Genomic DNA, 23,962 nt, shown 5'->3' with positions numbered 1-23,962 from the left:
ATTAAAAATAATCTGAAGACTAGCTAATCAATAATGAAAATAATACCTTTAACTAACCTTTACCAAACCAGAACAGCACACAGTGAGCAAGTACATAAAATGACAAGTATTAACCAAAAGTTACTATGCTAACTGACAAAAAGTACACAATATTTTATAAGCAGCACTTAAAAAACATCAATACAGCCATCTGTTGCAGGCAGCAGTCTGATCAGCAGGTGAAGAGGAGGTGTTTTAAGAAACCTTTAATTGGTTAAACCAAGTTTCATATAGTTTGAGGAAAGCTTAACTATACTGAGGTGCCCTTAAGTAAAACATTACACATGCTCTGCACTGAGGCTGTCTGCACCAACTGTAACTTTATTATGGTTATTGATGCTGTAAGAGTTACTGTACAGATGATGGATTGATAAGGTACTTCTCAAATATATTTATTTCAACTAACCATTTTCTCTTACTGTGATACTTTAAATCATGTATTTAATAAATACATTCAGATTATATGTAATTATAATACATGCCTTTAAGAAGGGAACTAGTATTAAATTCTATTTAGAGTTTTTTTTTTCTTCTTTTCATTCTCGGACTTCTTTCATGTTTAATATTACTGGTGTGTGGGACTAGATTTTTATCAGAGCGTCACAAACACACGTCAAACGGTCCAGTGGTGTTTACTAGCCTTGTCACAACAAACAGTCAGGATCTATCTTGTTACATCACACCAATCAAAATGACAAGGTTTCAAACTCAGCATAAATAAAGGAGAAAGAAAACTCTACAAGACACGTTGTTGACTGTCTGTGTTGCAGCTTAAAAGTGAATGAATGAAAATGTTTTTTCCTCTACATTACAGTTATTTCATTACTCGTGCTTCCAATATTGTCTCTGGAGTTTCTCCTATAAGAAAGACAAGTGGACCTAGGGCACACGGACATAGGCCAGACGAAGCCAGGAAAACACTTATGCTTATCAGGCAAAGTCTTAACCGTTTCCACAGACGTCAATCAGGCAAATTGACTGTGACGGCTCCAATTAGGGAGACTGGTCAAAATGGAAACAAAGAGGGCTGACTGAAAGCTTGCGCTGGGTAACAATGTTAGTCTGACTGCTCTCTACAAGGGCAGAGAGAAGAACCATGCATGTATATGGTAGGTGTTATAACCAGTCACTATCAAAAAATACCTGCATACCAGGTATATCAGCTGATGTGTACGTGTGTGTTAACTTCTAATACATGTACTAATGTCACTTTATTGTTGTCTGTACAACAGCATATAAAATTTGCAATGATGTTTTGAACTGCAGAGAGAATAAACGATGTACTGACAGATGTCTTTCCAATCTCTCAAGTCATAAAATTACCTAAACTGGTTCTATTAAGATTTGTTTCTACTTATTCTTAACCTCATATTTCACTGGTTTATGTATTTCTATGATCCTCCAAAGAAATGTCTGGTATTTTAGCATTGGTCTTTGTGTGGTGTCGTGTGTAGAACATTTTGAAAAAAATGCTAAAAAAGAAATCAAGTCAGCTCTATTATTTCTTCCACCCCTTCCAACTAAAATGTCTTTGGCCTGTTTTTGGTTTCAGCTGTCAGACGTGTTCCTCTTTGTCTCCTGTTGGTCTCAAAAAAGAAGAAAGGGCGGGGGGGGGGGGTTTGGATGCTGCTACATGGATCACTTATTTTTTACTTGCATTTTCTTCTCAACCATGTGAATACTTTAATCTATCTAATAACGCAGAATATCTGTGTGTGTGTGTGTGTGTGTGTGTGTGTGTGTGTGTGTGTGTGTGTGTGTGTGTGTGTGTCTGTCTTTGAAATATCTCATAAACCGTTTATTTAATCCACTTCCACTTGGTTTCTTGGGTAGCCAATGAACTTGGGGTTTGGAATTTGAAGCAGTTTGGACAAGATTGGATATTGGATAATAACAAACTGTGAATTAAACTAAATGACCACACAATAAAAGGTTGAGGAAAAACTGTTCCTGTGAAAGCTACAAGCATCAATCCTACAGGTCAAGCAATCAAGCCGTTCAAAACTAGCACATTTTGAACGGGCACTGTACTAGTTCTTGTAAATTGCAGAGGCTTCCTCTACAGAGTTAGTTTTTGTATATAGGCACTCAGCACTGTGACTGCAATCACCAATTTGCAAGCTGGATGCCTTTAGTCTGTGTTAAAACAAATCTTTGGAACTTGGAACAGTCTGGCGAGAGGGCTGACATGTCACCGTGCCACACAATGATGGTCTAAAGACAGCAGCACCAACGACCATCTTAATAGTCTAAGTGGCAGGTTCAAACACGTTGTTAAAGTAAAATATTGAAAACATGTAAAAAAAGAAGAAAAGCTTGTATCTGGAACAAAGTTTGGACCTCCACTTTAACCCCGAAAAAGGAACTAGAAGCAAATTTTGTACGTAGTATTTGAATTGTCAACATAAACCAAGCATACCCTCATTTCATCTCATTTTCCCTTGACCTTGCATATATATTCGCTGCACTGTAGAATGTCTATTTACCTGGGACTGACGACCACACAGAAACCTAAGCGTGTGTGTGTGTTTGTGTGTGTGTGTGAGAGACCACTCTACTATGACTTGTCAATTAGCCTAGCAAAATGATGATGTAACATGGGTCAAGAAAGGGTTAAATAAACAGAACACACACTTCGCTTATGCTGGAAAAAAAAGACTGGCAAAGTCAAAGTACCATGTTTTTCCACTCACGTACAAGCCCTTTGAAGTGTCTGTAGGGGTGTGTGTTCTTGTATTTGTGTGTGCGTCTTACCTGGAGTGATGATTATGCTGTGGGCATCTTTAATCATGTCAACGGTCTGATCCACGTTGACCTCTGTGTGTGTCCCCGTGATCTCCATGGGCTTTCCTGTACCGGTGGAAGAAGTGCCGTAACCTCCCAAGATCACGTTAGCCAGTGAACGGTTCATGGCCTTAGAGGGAAGAAACATATTTATTTTATTCTTTATGACTACGTTACCTTTTGTTTTTACGTCATTGACTGCATACAGCAAAACACAGCAATTAGAGGAAATTTAAAAGGGAAGATTCCTAAAAACACACATTTGTGACCTAAGATTTTAATTATAACAGATACACTACAGTGGTAAAGTTTGAGTTCCTCCTGGTGGACAGGAGAAGAACAATCACACAAAACTGTCCTGATCTACAAAACACATCATTTGGACAGCAGTTTTGCAGAGATGTGGGGCAGCGGCAGTAGAATGCATGTTTTTAAACTTGTGCACCACTTACCACACACATAATGTATGACAAAATGGCTCCAGAGGAGCCAATGAGAGCTCCGACGATGGTCAGCAGGTTGTTGTTGAGCAGGAAGCCCTCAGCACACAAGGCCCAGCCAGAGTAACTGTTCAGTACGGTGATTACCACCGGCATGTCAGCGCCCCCAATAGCAGCTGTCAAGGTAACACCCTAAAGACGAGAAGTAGAAAACAGGAGAGGTGTTTCACTGCTGTAATCAAAGTAGCTGTTTAATAGTGTGAACGCCACAGTAGATATGAGTACCAGCTATAAAGAAAAAAATGATCTCTCTCTCCAAACAATTGGAACTTGCAAACTTAGTGATGTAGTGAATTTCTTTCTTCCACATGAGGAAAAAACAGCCTTTCCAGCTTCACTTACATTTTTCACAATCAAATTTACTTGTTCGCCGTCCCTCTATCATCTGTGCAGGTTTTGTTTAACAAGGGCCAACTGTAGTTATCAAAGCAGCAGTGATATCCAGGTGCACATCATAGATTGTTCTAGTTGACATACCGTAGTTTTAATTTTAGGAACTTGAGCAAGTGAAAGAACAGACTAAAATGAGATGATACATTACACTGTACTTTAAAGACTGATTAGAGATCAACTGAAAAGATGATATCATCTAACCTCTCTAGGGATGCAATGATCACTTTTTCTGGAACTGACTCCAGTTGTTGATATCCCAAGCATATGCAAAGCAAGCAAACATTTTAATTGTAACTAATTAATTAATCTAGATTTATACGCCACAGAACGTATCACATTTTCATTTATTTTTGCTTCTCAACACAGTAATAAGTGATGGCTTGTCCTAATTGTGAAAGTAAACTTTCATGAAACATTGTTTTATCATTATTTAAGTTTTGATTACAATGACTCTGCAGTGATGGTCGGGGCTGAGCATTTTGAGAAAGAAAAGGAAAAGTGGTGGATGGACAATAGAAAGAGGAGAAAAGTGCCAATCAGAGACATTCCTGCTCATCGCATCGAAGGAACAGGGCTACTGTTTCAGCTTGCGGTTTGAACCCTAATAATAATAATAATAATAATAATAATAATAATAACAATAATAATAACAATAATTTTAATCTTCAATCTGTCAGTGTTTTTGTGCATTATTTGATGTGTGTTTGAGTGCTTGCAGATCATTTTTATGACATGATTAGGTGCAATTTCACTGCTACTGTACATGCAGAGTTAAGATATTTTGATGCATTTCCTTTTTTAACAAGAGTTTACAAAGACTTAACAATGTTGGAGACCAATATGATGAGTTGAATACAAGCAGGAACCTGGCAATTTTCCCAAATCAAGCCTTTTTGCCACTATGGCTGCCAGATTATCAACGCTAACTAAATGTCTGGACAGCTACTGTTACCTGTGCAAGAAACCTCTTATTTTACATTCTTTTTTTGTAAATCGCTTTTGCTCACCTTTTCCTCAGATATTCATAGTCTCACTTCCAGCAGCATGTTTTTTTACTCTGTCATGCCTTTTCCAATTTCTGGTGATTATTTAAGTCAACATTCTTACACGTTCGTTCAGCAAGAAAATTCCAATTTGCAATATTTAAGTGCAGATATTTCTGTTGACGAGCCTAACTGAGTGCCAACACAGACCGTGGAAATACACACAGGCGCCATACCATGACAGCAGAGAGAGCAGAGACCGATCCCAGGCAGGTGAGGCCTGTAGTGTAACTAGGATCTAGCATGTAGGGAATCATTCCACCAATACTGCCGGCCATAAGAGTGCCATTCAGAGCGTGACGAGCAGGGAGCACCAGGGGAGCACTGTTCAGAATACCTACATGTAGAACAGAGGAAAAGAGACAAACGATTAAATACAAACACCCCTAAAAACTTCATGTAAACACTTGTTTTGATTTATGTCATTCTAAAACAAGTACTTGAGACTTGTCATTGAAGGTCCCATGGCATTAAAATTTCACTTTATGAGGTTTTTTTAACATTACTATGAGTTCCCCCGGCCTGCCCCTGGTCCCCCAGTGGCTAGAATTGACGATAGGTGTAAACCGGGCCCTTTTGTTCATAACGTCCGAGCAGACATAAAGGGAATATACTATTAATCCTGTTTTGAGTGAAGTTTATTCACGTAAATATACGCATTATTTTCATTTTATTACACGTACGACATACATATTAAAGTTCAAAAGGAACAACAGCTCACCTTAAGAAAACTACTGTTGTTTTCAAAAAACAAGAAGAGAGAGAAGAAGAGAGGTAGACATTTTGGGAGCCAGGGCCAATCCAATTCCCAACAAAGGTTTTTTCCAATGTGTATCATGTAAAGTAAGCCATAGAAAGAGTCAAATACCAAAAACATAATTGGCTACATTGGGTGTGTAGTTTAGGCCTTCTCTCTTTGTCTACCTGCCATCAACTGTTTGATGAATGGGTTTTACAACATGATAATAGCATTAATGCAAGTTTTGTCTGTCATGTTGGAAGGATACAAGTTTTCTCTGTAGGGAATAATAAGAGTATATACACGACTGGACTTTTCTCACCTTGCAGTTTGCCATATGCCACCAAAGAGCCACTGAAAGTGACTCCACCGATGAAGGTGCCGAGGTACGCGACTATCTTAGTGAGGTTGGCCGCAGGATCTGTAGCGAAGTGCGGGTACTCGATCATGTATTCGGCCACACAGGTGAGCACTGCAGCCAGCCCCACCAAGCTGTGGAAGGCAGCCACCAGCTGGGGCAAGTCGGTGATCTGGATCTTCTTAGCAATGGCCAGGCCTAAAGGGAGGTAGGCAAGAGAAAAGAGAGACAACAAATAAATAAAGTGCATTGGCCCTGAAAGACCCACACACTAATAACATGCAAATCACAAGCACGTGCACACAAACTCAGAGGATTGCTGGGAAGTTGCTCCATCTGAGGAGCCAGGTGTTGTTGAAGAGGCCTGTTGGGGGAAATTCCATGTTTGTGAGAGCCTACACTTTACACGTGTGCGTGTCCTGCAGGAAGCCTTGCAATATGTTGCTGTATGCGGCAACAAGCATTACTGTCTGTGTTGATAGTTTAGTCTAAGTTTCTGCTTTGTTACCGGAACAATTAGCATTTAAATTATCAAACTGTCCTGAATGAGCAAGATAAAGTGAGTAACACATGCTGCTGACCATTTCAACAGACCTCCTGAGTCTGGCGGTGAGTTAGTCATGTTGTGTGTGAGGTAAACACCACAGAGATGTTTCTGAGCGCCGCACACCTGCTGCTTCATCTGGCCAAGCTTGGAATAAATGCACATATACACACACACACTCACGGACATGCAATCTGTTGCAACACAATTCTGCAAGTATTAGAATCTAGTATCTGCAAGGCTACCCTTGGTAGCCTTGCACCCTCGGACAGAAAAAAAACCCTCGGACAGAAAAATCTGGCCCAATCCGCACTCTAACACACACACACACTCACTCACACTCACTCTCTCACTCACCAGCAGTACCACCTACAGCCATGGCTGCACTCATCTGTGCCAGGAGCTCAGGGCTCGGTTTGAGGGCACCCAGAGTGGCAATGATCCCCCCCGTGACTCCCATCATACCCAAAGCGTTACCCAGACGGGCGGTGGACTGGTTGGAAAGGCCAGCCAGGGCACCAACACAGCACAGACCTGAGCCCAAATACATCATCTGGTGAGAGAAAGAGACACAGGTTGAGAAATAGGGACAATGATTTACTTGGAATGTCCTGTACTACATCTGGGAAAACACAAGGGGCATGGCATAAACATCCTCTCGCACCTGTTCAATGTTGTATCCAGACTGCAGAGCAGCAGCATAGCCACCGACAAAGACACCGCCAGGAAGCAGATAAAGGTAGTTATGCTCTGGAGGATCAGTGGGACGCTTAAACATGTCCAACATCTTCTTAGTCACCAGAAAACCACCTGGGTGAGACACAGAGAAAATAAATACTTTTCAGCTTACAGTGGCACAAAATCTGATTTAAAAGCTGCTGTAAAAAAAAGGAGTAGTAATATATTGGAAAAATCTTTAAATGATGACAAAAAAAAATGAGTATGAGGGGTAAAAGGCAGGATGTCGAGGATCTTGAAGTACAAGAAAAAATACATATTTTTGGAAAACAGGTGTTTTAAAGCCAATAGCTAAAACGGTTGCCAAGCCCAAAAACCAAAGTTAGGAATTTAATGAGTCTACTTTATGTCAGTGTAAATACTTCAAGTAGAAAACCTCAAAAGTGTCAAACTGGGTCCGGGCCGTGTCTCACTGCTTTACAGCAGGAGATTACATTTCCGTGTATGTCTGCCTTTTTCTTCCCTGTGGCATGATTGTAGCAACACACACACACACACACACACGAATCAGAGGCTAGCACCTGTTTCTTACCAGTAATTTTAATCGTAGACTGTCCTAGTTTAAACATGTAACATTATCTTACTAATATTATTGCTGACCAATCTGAGTCAATATATTAATATGGAGGAACGTTCATGTATTTCAACAATGCAAAGCCAGTATCCATTCTATTATTTTGATTATTTTGGGTTTTTTAATACCCAAAATTGGCCAAAGCAATTCATATTCTGCCTTAGGGGGCCATGAATGTGCCAATTTTAAATGGCAATCAATTTTGTTGTAGAGACATCTACCTCAAAACCACTAATGTCAACCTCATGGTGGCACTAGACTTTTAGTCAAGATATCAAAGTAATTGGAACTCATCCACTGGAAGCCATGAATGACAACCTTTCAAGGCAATACATCCAATTGTTGAAATATTTCAGTCCAGACCACTAACGTTGCCATCAATAGAGCCATGCCGCTATTGTGTCCAAAAACTTAAAAGGAGCTGTACTTGCAATTCTGAAAAGAAAAGTGGGCTGGGTATGCCTCCTAAAGCTTTCACAGACTGTTCCCCAACTTGTGAAATACAAATGTTTTGCCATGGCCCTCTGAGTTTGATACCGAAGGCACTCACGTGGGGCTGGACAGGCCGCCAAACCAAAAGAACAGAGAAACTTGGCTTCCAACACATACAGTAGCTTGACTTCATTCCTTGCTCAGGACGCCATTGCTCCACTATATCTTTACATAGCAGATATTTGTTTTGCTGCTATATTAGTCTTCTGTATGTTGAGTACAGAACCTATCATGTGCCCATGAAATCCGTAGTCATCCATTATTGCAGTCAAAAACTTTCAACAAAACACTGGTCGTAAAATCTGAGTTTTACTGATAACACTGAAGGCCTAGGCAATATGGAATCTGATAGCGTAGATCAAAATTTGGATTGTGGGAAAGTGAACATATTAAGCTCAAGATATTCAACAGACCCACATGTTTTCCATGCATTCCCACATCTTACTGCTGTGGAGACACAAAGGGAACAAGAAGCTACGGCCAGGGACCTGCTCCTCAAAACAGACACACAGTCTCAGAAATGTCAGGGTCTGCTTTATTGGAGCTCAATTTCACCATTGTGTTTCGTCCCTTTCCATGGAATGTTTTTTTCTGTTCCCGGGGGTTTATGGGTAATGTGGTAAACCGCTTAGAAATGTGCGTGTGGATAGGAACCCATGTAGAAGATCAAAAATTAAACTAGGTATGTCTATAAAGGCTGTGGTATTTTAGCATGCTTTGGTTAAGGGAAATCTAAATGGTAGGTGGTTTGAACAGAACAGTAAGGCCACAGAGCCTAGAGGGCCCTACATTTGTGGCAGGATTCACAGCCTTGCCTTGAACTTAAGAGACCTTGTGGTGCCCTGCTTCACACACAAAAAGAACTTAAAGAAGCGTCGGTGGATTTGAACAAACTGGCTGAACGGATCCATTATGCAAGTTAACTATTCATTCAGTTGCGTCAAAGTCTCCCCTGGTGTCTAGCTGTTAGCTAACAGGAGAAATTAAAGTTCATGCCTCAGCCCTGGAGGAAGATTCTGTTTCCCAGGCCTATTAGAGAGTGATGAGTACTATAATGACTTCAGGAACACTGTCATTATAATGGGAATTATTAAGGGTAATAGCTGGGGTGAATGTGTGTGGTCCAAGCCAGAGCCACCAACTCTGGACTGAGCAGGTGGGTACAGAGGGCAGCTGCAAAAGTTGGGTCAAAAGCATGTTATTGTACAATCAATATGAAACACTTTATTCTTCAGCCTAAGATGATACTTCATTGGCTAAACGTTGCTGACACTGGCAGGGATCTCTGTCAGGTGTCTATGTGCGGATGACTCACCAGCAATGTTGACCGAGGAGATGAAGGCAGCCAGCACAGCCAGTGTCTCAGCAGTAGTTGTTGGGGTGTAGCCACCTCCCATCAGGGACAGACCACCCACAGCCGTCAGACCTGCAGAAAAGGGATATTTTAGTATTCATCAATCTCCACTTTGATTATACAAGACATTGCAACATTTGGTGAAGATGTTAAACAAAAACAAAATAAAAACAAACAATAAAACTATTTCGGTCATGAAAAAGGTTGTCTTAACATTATTGTTTAAGATCTATAAAAAAAAATTGTAGTTGTCTTCTTAAGCTCAGAAAACTCAGTCTGCTTCCCACATTGGAAAAAGACAGAAAAAGGGAAGATTTGAAGATAAAAAGGAGAAGGAGCGAGAAAGAGAGGGAGTGTGTGTTTACCAAAAGAGGCTCAGGAAACCTTGATAACATCATCCCTGTAATGACTTACAGGCAGTAAGATGCAACACACAGCACCCCCGGAGCCTGCATTCACACGGAATTGTGTTTGAGTACAATTTGGGATGACTAGCAGGTAGTGTGCATGCGCGCTTGTTTGTGCTTGAAGTTAGTTTGAATTTTAAATGAGAAACCAACAAAATCACAAAGAAAAACTCCTGCACACTGTCTAAATTGACAAAAATATAAAGTTTTAATAAAAGCCAACGTTTTGGTACTGGACCATCTATAGGCAAATGGTGACCATTCCTGCCCCCAACACAAAATCCTAAACAAAGCCAGTTCCAAACGCTGCCAAACATCATTTCACAACTTCTACCACCTAAATACCGGCTGATTAAAAATTCCACTGTTACAAAAGAGATGACTACAGCAGGAGCTGTGATGAGATGAGCATATACAAGAATTCCCAGGAATGACAAGCTTTCCAAACATTTGTAGTTTGGTATAAACATGTAAAAGTGTGTCATGATGCCACTGATCATCAATTTTCTCCAGAGGCTAATAATAATTAGTATAATTAATTGAATGGCCACTTGGTGTTGGCTCTAAAAGCAAGTCAATCCCCATTGAGCCCATGTTAACTTGTCCAAACTTATTAATTAAACATGTTTACAGCCTGGTACCCAAAGAAGTGTTTAGGCGTCTATAGCTATTCCCCGTTCATGAAAACTGTACAGAAGTGAATTTATTTTATAACTTACAGTTTAAATTATGTCAAGGCTTGATATACTTTGAGTCACTTTGAGTAACAAGTGGTTGCCGTCAACTGCCGAGACTGTAGGCTTAATTTGGTCTGCCACAGGTCCATCCATGCTACATCTCTTTGCTCATTTATTGGATTAGTCTGAGTCCTTCAATATTGGGTGTGTCCAATACCGAGTCTGATACCTATATTTCCCTACTGTAAATGAAGAATAAATATGTATATAAGAAACTGAAATAACAGCTATAGCCTTCTCAGTTTGGCACACCTTACTTCTTTTGAGCTACTTGAACAAAAAAAAGAAGGTACAGTTACACTATTTAGGCAGAGATCAAAGGCAAGCCTGGCCATCACAACTAACAGATTAGCCAGAAAGGAAGCCAATAGGCATCAGTGGACACACGCACATGACAACTATGACACATACACACAGAGATGCTGGGTGGGCCAACGTCCTGTAGGTGTGTGACAAACATCAGCTACCAGGCTACAGGCAGAGTGGGACAGTGAATCAGTGCTCTCAAGTAGATTAAAGCATTTCTAGTAGACACCAGACATAAAGATCTGCCTCAGTGAGCCACTGGATATGAGACCAGTGTCTGAAGAATTTTCGATGACCCACCAGTCAGAGTCACTATTGGTTGAAACACTATGATCTTCCTATGAAGAATAGAATATTACTGTCCCTCACTAAATTCCAATATGATTCCCTAATGTCTGCAAGAGTGTGTGAGTGTGTGTGTGTGTGTGTGTGTGTGTGTGTGTGTGTCTCTCTGTCTTTGTAATGCCTGGCACAACAACAGAGTTCTTTTGGTGTCACTGTTTCCATAACCACAGTAAGTGAGTGACAGAAAAAGTATTTAAGTAGTGCTAAATGTGAAAATATACCTCAAATGGGAGAAAAGGAGGAAAGGAAAACCATTTAAATTAACTTTCACATGTATTAATTTCTTTCATTCGCAATCTCACATTCTACTGATTTAGTGATGAACACAATTAAAGAAATCAAATTTTGTGATGGAATTTGACAAACTTAACAGGGTTACAGAAAATAAACTTCAACAAGATATAACAGGGCAGATTGTAAAAGGGCACAGACCCAGAGGAACAAGTTAGATTGTGTGAACATGGTAATGGGAAAACAGGGCATAGGTGTGTGGGCATGAGTAAACGAGCAAAGGACTGCCCTGACCCTAAAAGATCACCGACTATGTGTTACTTCCCACCCCAGTGTGGGTCTTAAGAGTGATCAAAGTCACAATAACACACACATGCACTTAGCTCTCTAACCTCTTAACCCCACTGTGTTAAGCGCCAGCTAACAATAAGGACACAATCTTAGTGTCCTTATGTGAGTGTTTTATTTGGACTCAGCGTGGCTGCCGAGACTTGCTGGACCAATTTGTGATAAGTGTTTAATTCCTCTAGCTAGGTCTTTATTTTAGGTTAAAAATTTGTATGCTTTGTTTGACATATTTTATTCATATATTTTTACTAGTGTACTATGAGTTAGATTTAAAGGTGTTTTGTTGCCAAATTTTTTTGGCATGTTTCATGTAGCTGTTCTGTTTTTAAGACATTTTTTTCACTCTGGTAGTAAAGAATAATAACAATAAAGTTAGTCTCCTCTATTACCTCCAGCTTACTGAATTTAATAAAAGTGTTAGTGTCTACAAGGAAATTGATGCTCTAATGTGTTGGTATTAATCTAAACGTACTCTTATCAAAGTTTGCTATTAGAAATAGTCCAAATCTGTGGCCAGGTTGGCTCAGTGGTAGAGCAGGCACACATGATCTTTGATGCGTATGCCTCGACGCAGAGGGCCTGGGTTTGAATCCGACTTTTGACGATTTCCTGCATGTCTCCCCCCTTTCTCATCTAACTATCCTGTTAAAAATTAAAAAGGTGGAAAAGCCTCAAAAATAATCTTAATAAAGAAATAGTCCAAATCTATCTAAAGTCCGGAAAATTAAACTGGTCTTACTGTAATTAATCCAGATGAATATATAAATTTAAGAAAACAAGACAAAGGCATCTCCAAGCACTGATGTATTGAAAAAATTCGTCATTTCATGTATTTCTATAAAGTTGCAACAATTGATCTTTGCCATAGATTTAAGATCATATTGTTTAGGCCTACCTTGTATCTGTGGCAAGCAGCTGTCAGCTGTGGGTGTGTATGGGATTGAATTTTACAGAAAGGGGATTGTAAAAGAAACGGTGAACACAACTAACCTGAGATAGCATTGGTGACGGACATGAGTGGGGAATGCAGAGCAGGAGTGACTCCCCACACTGTGTGGTATCCCACAATGCCAGCCAGACCGAAGGTGGTGACGATCTGAGTGAAGGCAGCGTTGGGAGCTGACAGACCCAGACCCAGCAGGGTGGCAGCGCCTGGTTAAAGAAAATGAAAGGGAGAAGAAAAAAAAACTTGAGCGCTTGTATATATTAGGTTGAATATATCCATGCAGCGTAAGCAAGAGAAAACTATCCAGTAATTCACAAGTTAGATTAAAAAAAGAATTTAAAAAAAAGTCTTTTTGTAGCACTAATTTATTTTTCTATTTCCTTTCCTGTTAGCATCTTTTAACCCCTTTGGTGTAACAGTAGCAGTTAATTGGACATAGATTATTTCCCCAACTATAACCCCATTTTCTTTGACGGCAAGATGTGGTCAGCACTTGACCACCCAAGATGTCCTTATTTCCTGTTTCTTCAACAGACAAATACAATTATAAGTCAATGTGCAATTAGTCTGTTACATGCCACCAATGTCTGGTGAAACGAAAGAAGTTATCAATATCCACAACAGTCAAACTAAAAATTATTAAAATGCCTACATTACATGCCACGCTAATAAAAAATGTAAGCGGCACGAAGCAAGTTCTCACTCTGACAGCTAAAACCAGCAGCTGTGTGGTGGTGGTGTCGAGCACCTAAACAATGTGTGAACCGCATTAACTGCATGTGGCGCACTTTCACAGAGCGCTGTGTGGCACCATGGGAACCACTTGCTACAGCACTTCAACACACTCACTCAGCATGACACTATTTTTTACAATGCACACTTCCTAACAGGGTGTCTGTGTGTGTCACTTCTCACCTCCATTGCACATTCCAGCAATAACCTTAAAAGACAATTATTAGCCTATGTTTCACCTTGTGGTGGACCTCAACCTCCCTTAAGACCCATTGTAGACAAACAAGAACACAACTTGTAGATGAGCAAAGGTCTCAGATATTGCAGCTTCCTGATTTCTCTACTTCTTAGAATATCTAAATGTAATGGCACAATCAACTAACCTCCAGTGTACATTCCAGCAGTGGTAAGTGTAGCCTTGAAGGGGGAGATTTGTGAAGCCTTCTCTTTCTTCAATTCCTCAACAGACTTGGGTTTAGGAGGAGCTGCAGTGGGCACATTGTTAGGCTGGGGAGCGGGGAACAGGTTCTGTCCATTCTGGAGGTGACAATAATTTAACAGAGAACGGTATGATGTTAAAGGGATAAAGAAGGGGGAAAAAGAACAAACAGAAAGCTCAATTAATCTTTCCTGGCGACTATATTAATGGCTCAGCTTGTCTGCACTTTATTCCCTGATCTCATCACCTGATGGTGTACAATGTCCTCTGTTGCATTCGTAAATCTGTGAAACATTAGACAAGGCTGTCAAGATCAAAGTATGCAAACTAATGATTAGTAAGCACAGTAAGTAATATCTGCATTTCAGCATCATTTATAAGATGTGTGACCATTATGGCGATCAGATGTGGGAAAAATTATAGAAATATATTAGTTTGCACACAAAAAAATTATACAGCTGGTCTTAGATTTATTACAGCAAAGACAGGCTTGCATTGCCAAACCTTCCTGCACACGCTGAAGAGGACAGTCTGGCTAGTCCACACAGCATTCTTGGATAAGAGAAATATACTCTAGTTTATTGCCATTTCTTTAAACCACAATGGTCATGGGTGGTGCTAAGCTCCGCACGGAGCCGCTGCAAAATAGCCTCGGGAAGGAACTTGTTTTGGTGAGACGTGTGTACGTTCCACTGTCGGATTGGACAAACAGTTTAGCTAGCTGTCACGATTTACCCTGCAGAGAGAGGAGGAGCAGTTAACCATAGTCCTCATAAATCAACCGGAAGTTAAAATCCAAACACAAAGAAGCGGAAGGAAACAGACATCTGCGAATAGACATGAATCCGGGGAAATTTCCTGCAGCAATCCCGGAAGAGGAACGTTGTGGATATAGACTACAGCAAAGATAATCTCTCCAAAATATAACAATGATCTATGATAGACATAAATGATGTGGGTCCACCTTACTAGAAAAGAAAATGGATGTTGAAGAAAGGCTATTAATGATTTACACTTTTTTTTTTTACATTAACACATAAAACAAAAACAAACATTTTGATACAAATCCCTTAAATTTGCAGAACTGGGACCCAGATCTATTGACTGGAACATTTCACATTGGAAAAATTAACTTTAATTTGGTGACATATAGACAGCAAGCTTGTAATTGAAATGAACTGATAAATACTTGTTTGGAGACATTTTTTGTCTTGGGGTAACAAGACTCACAGTTGGACAGATGAACTCATAATTAAGTTATTAAAGGATTTATCAAAAGCAGTAATAATATTATATGCCAATGTTAGAGCACTATTGAAGAGTAGTAGTATTTACCAGTTTAACTTAATAGTAGTAATTTACTGCTACATTTAAATTCTTACAATATAAAGAACATTTGAGTGGAATTATCTGAAAATGATGAACAACCTATTTCTAATTGACTAAATAAATAATTGCAAAAATAAATCTAAAGTAAGGAGTATGAATGAAGCACAGTGATATTTTATATTAGAAGTATCAAAGGTATCTTTACTATGTCTTCTTTGTTCTGTGTGAATGTGGTTGTATCTTTGAGGCCATATTCTTCACTATTAATACTAAAACATGGATTAAAAGGTTTATGTTTACTGGGACATCACTGTTGGCAACTCTAAAGTGCTCTGACTACAAAGTCGAAGAAGAAAAGCTTGTGTGTTCTTAGGGTGACATCTAGTGACAGTGAAAGAGACCTACGGGATATTTTGAAATATTTTCTCTTTGACTGCAAGGATCCTCAGATGTGGGACATCTCAGCTTTAGACATACATGCAGGTTTGTTTGGCGGCTGGCCACACTCAGTGTCGTACCTGCATGACAACTGATCCCCTTACGACGTGATCCATGGTCCCGTAGTCAAACACTTCCTTCACATTGAAGTAAAAGTTGTCCTTGTCTGGGCTGATTGCCCTCATCAACTTAGTGATGTTGTTGGAGTACAGAGTGCTGGACTGTGTCGGCAAACGACTGGGCAGGTCTGTGTAGCCGATATGGATCACTCCCTGAAAAAAAATATATACGCACACTGTATTTAAAAGACAATCAACATGAGCTAAAAAACCTTGGCTGTGTTTCCGCTAGGTGGACTGGGGTTAACCAGGGTTAACCCTGGACTGCTTTAGCCTGGAGGGAGGGTTTTCCAACCACCACAGCAAATTTAAAGCAACACTAGAGAACTTTTCCTGCTTCGGTCCCCCTACAGGTTGGAAGCAGAATTGTCCCATTATGTCTCATTCGAACTTCAGATCCACTACCCGATGTGGCAAACTTTCACAGTCCGGTTATAGCTGGTAGAAAGCTGCAAAGCAAATGCAGAAATAGCGTTCACTCTGTTACGAGTTGATGAATCACTGAAACGTTTTTGGAAACATTATTGTAATTTACAAAATGTTCTCTAGCGTTACTTTAAGACTCAAAACTCAGCATGAATTAAATCCACTGCAGAGCACATTTTAAAAAGGACACTATGTCACTTTTAAAGCGGGTTCACATGTTACTCACGTTATTTCCTTACAAGCAACGTAGCATTTAAAAGGCTTTTTTTTTTTTTTAAATGCACATGAAACGCTACATTACATCATTTCCAGCAAACTTCACAATGAGGGCACAACATCATCACTGATTTGTTTTAACTAAATATTTTCTGGTCCAACTCAGCTAAAAACATTCAGCACATTAGCGTGCCATTCACTAACATTGCCACAACTGTTTGTAACCAGTAGGTTACCGGCAATGTTTCAACTGATTTAGCATTTTAAGTAAAAATAAATAAATAGATGGTACACTTGACTGTCCTGCTGTTACAGATGGGAACTAACCACAAGCAGCTGCCCTGTTCATGAACTCACGGCAGTGCATAACTGTAGTATGGATATAGTCATCATAGTATATATCATAGTATGAATTATATAATATCTAATTATTTTTGTACAAGCACGCCAGGTACAATTATAGGGGAAACAGTGCTTGGTCTTTTTGGTATGGGTGTGTGTATGTGCACTGACCTTGTGTACTGACAGCTCTCCAGGTACTGTGGTCTCAATGTTTCCTCCAGCCTCAGCAGCCAAGTCGACTACAACTGACCCATCTTTCATGCTTTCTACCATTGGTTTGGTGATCAGGATGGGTGCACGCTTGCCTGTAATGTTACAATGGAAACACAGACAGCATGGCATTATACACATCATACAGCTCCTTTGGATAAATGGCCATACAATGTACAAAAATGACTGAAAACGCCAGAGTAACAGAACACATGTGAAAGTGTTGTAAAATATTTTCTGGTAATGTTATTTTTAGTGGTGTATTTTACGTGACTGGTGCTTTTATTTTTAAATTCTCTGACTATGTGCCCAGAACACGTCTCACATTCTGTAATATTCCAGTAATCATTTTGTTACATTTGAAGTCAGCATCTATGCTGTGTGAGAGTCTGTGCTTCAGTGCATACCTGGGATAAGAGCAGTGGTGATGACAATGTCCACCTCCTGACACTGTTTGGCAAACAGCTTCATCTCTGCCTCTATGAACTCCTTTGACATTTCCTTGGCATAGCCTCCCTGACCCTCTCCTGACTCCTTAAAGTCCACTTCCAGCGGCTCTGCGCCCAGAGATTTAAACTGCTCCAAAGCTGCAGCTCTGGGAGAGGAGGGAGAGGGGATTTCTTAGTCAGGCATAAGGAAAATATCTCTGCATGACTGGTAATGCAGGAGTAACATTTTTTGTCCTTAAAACTGCACACATAGACATACACAGACCACGGTTGCTGATGGAAAAATTGACAGACTTCCTTATTAAAACAATGCGAGTCTGTCTGGCATTCAAGGAGTGTCTGTTGCCCCAGGACTGGAATTTAAAGGATTACAATTTATAGCAATAAAACCATGTGGAAATTATGCAATATTGTTGTCACTCCTTCATTACTAACATTGTGTCAAAACGCGTTAACATGATTGTCATGATTCGTTTCTCTGAAGGCTTTTAATTAAGAGGATTTGCTATGATTACATGCATAGCACATCCCATGCTGCCACTGCAAATGTCCAGCTGAGCTGATTTAAAAAATCTGATCATATTAGCATGTGAACAAGACAATTACAGCATATCATTTAACTCAGCGCTTTGAAACAGCCTTTTGCAATTCAGACATACAGTAAAATATTAGAAACACACCTGGTATCAAATCCTCTGACAATGGCTCCCATTGCCCTGGCCGACCCAGCTGCTGCCAACCCAGCCACACCACCTCCAATGATCAGAACCTATTCACATTCACATGCATGACATAGTTTGGGATGGCTGGCACAGTGATTTAGCATGTTAAAATTAGCAGACACATTCACCCTTACTTAACACCTCTATTCTTTGCCAATAAAGGAAATGCTAATCACAGAAACACACACTCATACTACACACCTTTGCAGGTGGCACTTTCCCGGCTGCTGTGATTTGTCCAGTGAAAAAGCGACCAAAGTTGTTTGCTGCCAGCACAACTGCTTTGTATCTGAAATGATGGAGAGGAACACAAAAAATCCAAGTAAAACAACAAGCAGTATGAATCTATATGTATGAACTTTACATGTTTAAACATCTCTAATCAAATCCTAAGTACGTAGTTTCTGTCTCCACCATGAGGAATTCTAAGTAATAACAACAACACTGTCTGCGCTTAAATGATCACGTAAAGCTTGTATCATGTGGACGCGCCTATCTATATGTCCGAAGTTGTAAGTAGCCAAGGAGGACACGCTGGATTAAAAAAACATGACGGATTCTTCAGAAGAGGTTATTATCTTCACTCAAGTTTCTGCGCGGGAAAGTTACCGGACGACACAATCTTCTGAACATAGCCATAGTGAGAAATTTTGTGGAGCTGAAAGTCTTAATTAGCTTTGCAGCAACTCATTTGGCATTGGCTTGAATGTAACGGACATTTATTAATATCAAAAAGCAGTAAAGTTTTAAAACATGATTGTTAATATGTGTACATATAAAAGTTCAGTATCTATCTTAGATAGAAAATCACATCAGTGAGTCATTCAAGTAGACAGGATCCTTCTTGAAGGCACCGTGTACATACCCTGCGATATTCGCCATGGAGCTCAGTGCATCGAAACCCTGGGCGATTGTGACTCGGGGCACCTGGTCCATAGCCAGGACGGTGGCCTTCTTTTGGGACAACATGTCCATCAGCTCGGGGTTCTGTGCTGGGTAGATGAAGCTGATTAAAGTGGCGGCGTCCTTCATCATCTCCACCTCATGGACACCCAAGTCAGGGTTAAAAATGGGAGCACGAACCTGGAGAGGAGACATACAGTTTAAACATTATCAGGACTGGGCACCCAGATAGCTCAGTTGGTAGAGCGGGTGCCCATATACAGAGGTTTACTCCTCGACGCAGCCGGCCCGGGTTCAAATCCAGCCAAAAAAAAACATTATCAGGACGGAGAACATGAGAGAGAAAACTAAACATTCCACTAGGCTGTAAATGTGACACACACACTTGCACACACAAACACACACACCTACCTTAACCAGCACATCAGATGCCAAGACATCTTTATTGTCTTTAATTGTTGCTCCAGCCTGGGTGTACTGTTCATCAGGAAACTTGGAAGGCTCTCCGGCTCCAGACTCCACGACGACGTTGAAACCCTGTTTGATGAGCGCCTGGACACCAGCGGGAGAAAGCGCCACACGACGTTCATTCTGGAAGATTTCTTTGGGTACGCCGACTGTTAGTTGTTTGTAAGCAATACCTGCAGAGGAAAAGAGAAACAGTACAGGAGCATATGACATTAGTGACAGCTGCTGTATCCATTCATTTATTTTAAACATTCTAAAACAGGATACCTAAGAGTTCTTTTGTTGATTGAATTGATAAATGCAACTATTGCAGCTTTTCTCTTTCACAAGTTGGAATTCATAATTTAAGAAGTAGGAGCTCATTTGAGAAAAAATGTCTAATTGTGAACATCGCAACAGCACAGAGGAAAATACTCTCTCAGGCAGATACAGTGAGGTAAAAAAGTATTTAATCCCTTGCTGATTTTTTACATTTGCCCACTGAGAAAGAAATGATCAATCTATACTTTTAATGGTAGATATATTTGAACAGTGAGAGACAGAATAACAACAAGAAAAGCTTGTTTTTTTGTATAAAAGACACCTGTGCAGAGAAGCTATCAATCAATTATATTCCAAACTCTCCACCATGGCCAAGACCAAAGAGCTCTCCAAGGACGTCAGGGACAAGATTGTAGACCTAAACAAGTCTGGAATGGGCTACAACATTAACAACAGGTAACAACAGTTGGTGTGATTATTTGCAAGTGGAAGAAACAAAAAAGAACTGTCAATCTGCGTCGGCCTAGGTCTCCATGAAAGTGTTGTGGTCAGATGAGACCAAAATTGAGCTCTTTGGCATCATCTCGACTCACCGTGTTTGGAGGGGGAGGAATGCTGCCTATGACCCCAAGAACACCATCCCCACCGTCAAACATGGAGGTGGAAACATTATGCTTTGGGGGTGTTTTTCTGCAAAGGGGACAGGAAAACTTCACTGCATCAAAGGGACGAGGGAAAGGACAATGTACCGTCAAATCTTGGGTGAGAGGCTCCTTTCCTCAGCCAGGGCATTGAAAATGGGTCGTGGATGGGTATTCCAGCATAACAATGACCTAAAACACACGGCCAAGGCAACAAAGCAGTGGCTCAAGAAGAAAACCATTAAGGTCCTGGAGTGGCCTAGCCAGTCTCCAGACGTTAATCCCATAGAAAAATCTGTGCCAAACGTCAGCCTCAAAACCTTAATGACTTGGAGAAGATCTGCAAAGAGGAGTGGGACAGAATCCCTCCTGAGACTTGTGCAAACCTGGTGGCCAACAACAAGAAACTTCTGACCTCTGTGATTGCCAACAAGGGTTTTGCCATCAAGTACTGAGTCATGTTTTGCAGAGGAGATTTCCCTCATTAAAATGCAAATCCATTTATACAATTTTTTATTGTTATTCAGTCTCTCATTGTACAAATAAATCCACCATTACAATTATAGACTGGTCATTTCTTTGTCAATGGACAAATGTACAAAATCAGCAGGGGATCAAATACGTTTTTCCCCTCATTGTACCTGGCTTCAAGGAGAATCTCCACATGAAACGGCCATGAGCAGAGTTAAAACTGGGTGTGCCAAGTGTACTGTTCTGTATGTGCAATGGCCTTTGTAGGCAGACAGACAAGGTCAGTGTCCAGCAACAATAGTAAGAGTCGACAGTCAAATTAGTTAGGCGTTTTTATCATTTGGGGACCATTAACAAAAGTATCTGTACAAAATTCAATGCCAATTGATCCTATAGGCTTGTTTTTAAGACAACACAGTCTTGACAAATCATTGACTGAACAAGTGGCATTGCTATATCTAGAGCCACACGGCCAGCTTGTCATTATTTAAAGTCGGATAGTAAGATACAGACACACATGAGCAAAGCACTGAACTCCCAACTGCTCGGGGCGCCTTTCAATGGGCAGACCCTTTGCTCTGACATCTCTCCCTTTATGTATAGGTCCTGTTTGCACCTGTGAGTGTGTGTGTGTGTGTGTGTGTGTATAATGTGTGAAATGATAGTGTGCAAACGTAAAATTTCCCCTCTGGGATTAGTAAATTATGTCTTCTTCTATAAAGCAAATACAATGATTATGACAAAGCCACTAAACTATTATTATATTCAGCCAGTGCATTGTGTGGTTTTAGTATTCAGGTCTAGTGTCCAAGAGACAGGCAGGTCACATGTTGTTTGAGCTCCTATGGAAAATTCCACTGCCGCTCTTTCCCTCCGTCTCCTTGTCTATACATAAACACACAAGGCTCTGACAGGCTGCCTTTCCTCTCACCCTGCTGTGGAGACCCGTCCTCTAGTAACCTTTGTTTAACAAAAAGCTCCACAACACAAGAGAGCCTAAACACTAGTTGCCAGATATTTGATTATTACATTTCTGTAAACCAAGAGTCGCCAAATGCACTGTCCCATTCGCTTCTGCCAACAAACTCAGCACTCAGGTAGCAGTCAGTTGAAGATATACACATTGTAATGATAAAAACATCTAAAATGAAATCCCCAATGTACCTTTAGGGCCATGGACACAATTTGAAGAAAAAAAAACGCATTCCTGTCATTCATTTCAATGAGGGTACTGTGCACAAAGGGGTACAACTGATTCACACTTTGCACACCCCACTAATGCACCATTGGTGCCTTGTTCAAATGCCTGGAAAAACACACTGATTTAAGTAGGTAGCATATGCTAACCAGCAGGCATAATTCCTGTATTTATTTCATAACACTAGTCCCAAAAACAAACATCTCCAGGACATCTAAGCTGGTAGTGCTCGCAAGATTGAGAATGGCAGTAACAGTTTGTTCATAAAGCAGTCTCACATGGACACACTGCCTCAGTCTATAGTACTGTATGTCTATAGGCTCCCTAGAGGTCAGAGCATAAGCACGTCTATATCTATATGAAGTGTGTGCGTGGAGTGTTCCCCTCCTTTCAGAGCATGTAAGCTAATACTTGTGTGCCCAGAATAGACGCTGCCAGCTGTTTTTGGCACTAGCTAAACTGCAGGAATGTGGGCATTAACCAGGTGACAAGCACCCCTTATACACCCACCTACACATATATGAACCCAGCTCACACAGACACAGACACACAAACAGACACACACACCTGGCATTTTGCCAGGCTACTGTGTACAGCGTGAGGGCATGGTAAATGGAGGGAAAAAAAAACTGAGTGCTGAAAGTAAATGCAGGTAGCAACACTGTATCATCACTCTAGAATTAACTTTTAAGTTGAGGGTAAAAGAAAGATGTACTCTGTTTGGTTTTATTTACCTCTAATGGGCCTAAACAGGGGTTTACCTTATTTAAAACAATTACAATGAAGAAGGAAATAAAAGGCAATACGCATCCAAAAATGACAGTGACAGACTGATTTGTGTCCCCAGTTGCCAAGGCCAACGAAGCACAACGGTATGAATGAGCATACGTGTCTGTCCACTCTAATGCTTAATTTCTAAGCTCTGTCATTGTTAATGTAATGAGTATGTTGCCACCTGCCAACGTGTTGCACCTGATACACAAGCACATGGGAATGCACACAGGAGCTACAGGTGGCATAGTTTTAATGTGGCTCAGTAGTAGCAGTAGTAGAAGTAGTAGACCATGGCTGTATAAACATTCAACAGCTGGATTAACTATAGAGTCTAACAGGACCTGGTATGTGCCTGGTATCCATAAACCATCCCTTTATGATCTCATTTACTTTTAGATAGAAACTACCTTGAATACAGGTAAGGCTGTACTATTGACCTTTGCTGGTGTGACATATCAGCCAAAGATATAAAACAAAGGAGCCAAGTCATGGGATATGTGGTCATATAACTGCTCACATATACACAATTTTGTACCTGAGCCTTTTCTCTCGAAAGTTATAAAGAAGTACACTGCATGCTATTTTTAGACTTGTTGGTGTCATCGTCCCCTTTCAGTTACTATGGAAAATATAGCCAATAAGCCACTAGTAATTTCTGCAACTAATGTCAGAAATTTGTAAAAATTAAATAAAAAATAAAAAAATGCCTTTACCTTTTTCCCAGAGCCCAAGTGTCATAATCAAATTGCTTGCTTTCTCCGATAAACAGTCAAAAAGAGATTAATTGTACACTTATATATAAAATTGAGAAAATGTGTGAATCTCACAATTGAGAGGCTACAAACAGAGAATATTTGGCATTTTTGATGATTAAAGATTACTTTCTTAACAAAACCGTTGTCGATCATAAAGGAAGCACATACAGTACAGTAGAGTAAAGCTTAAA

The 23,962-nt window shown here is 40.3% G+C and overlaps 1 protein-coding gene across 2 annotated transcripts in view; it reads right to left on the bottom strand.

Moving 5' to 3' along the window:
- The window catches only part of nnt (nicotinamide nucleotide transhydrogenase), a 34,689-nt gene that overhangs the window by 7,204 nt on the left and 3,523 nt on the right, over window positions 1–23,962 (bottom strand). For both annotated transcript variants that reach the window (XR_004659901.1, XM_034896244.1), the window contains exons 3-18: window positions 19,615–19,844; window positions 19,166–19,383; window positions 18,502–18,589; window positions 18,259–18,347; window positions 17,537–17,724; window positions 17,091–17,224; window positions 15,897–16,088; window positions 13,994–14,147; window positions 12,923–13,084; window positions 9,520–9,630; window positions 7,065–7,210; window positions 6,758–6,953; window positions 5,821–6,054; window positions 4,936–5,096; window positions 3,276–3,455; window positions 2,794–2,953 (exon numbers count right to left, since the gene is read on the bottom strand). Coding sequence is in view for 1 of the 2 variants with exons in the window: in XM_034896244.1 (XP_034752135.1) it covers window positions 2,794–2,953; window positions 3,276–3,455; window positions 4,936–5,096; window positions 5,821–6,054; window positions 6,758–6,953; window positions 7,065–7,210; window positions 9,520–9,630; window positions 12,923–13,084; window positions 13,994–14,147; window positions 15,897–16,088; window positions 17,091–17,224; window positions 17,537–17,724; window positions 18,259–18,347; window positions 18,502–18,589; window positions 19,166–19,383; window positions 19,615–19,844 (2,643 nt within the window). In the remaining variant the exon portion in view is untranslated. The remainder of the gene's footprint in view (window positions 1–2,793; window positions 2,954–3,275; window positions 3,456–4,935; window positions 5,097–5,820; window positions 6,055–6,757; window positions 6,954–7,064; window positions 7,211–9,519; window positions 9,631–12,922; window positions 13,085–13,993; window positions 14,148–15,896; window positions 16,089–17,090; window positions 17,225–17,536; window positions 17,725–18,258; window positions 18,348–18,501; window positions 18,590–19,165; window positions 19,384–19,614; window positions 19,845–23,962) is intronic.

This window comes from Etheostoma cragini, chromosome 16, assembly GCF_013103735.1.
Source record: "Etheostoma cragini isolate CJK2018 chromosome 16, CSU_Ecrag_1.0, whole genome shotgun sequence".
Taxonomy (NCBI): Eukaryota; Metazoa; Chordata; class Actinopteri; order Perciformes; family Percidae; genus Etheostoma; species Etheostoma cragini.
This window is presented reverse-complemented; position numbering and strand designations above follow the sequence as displayed.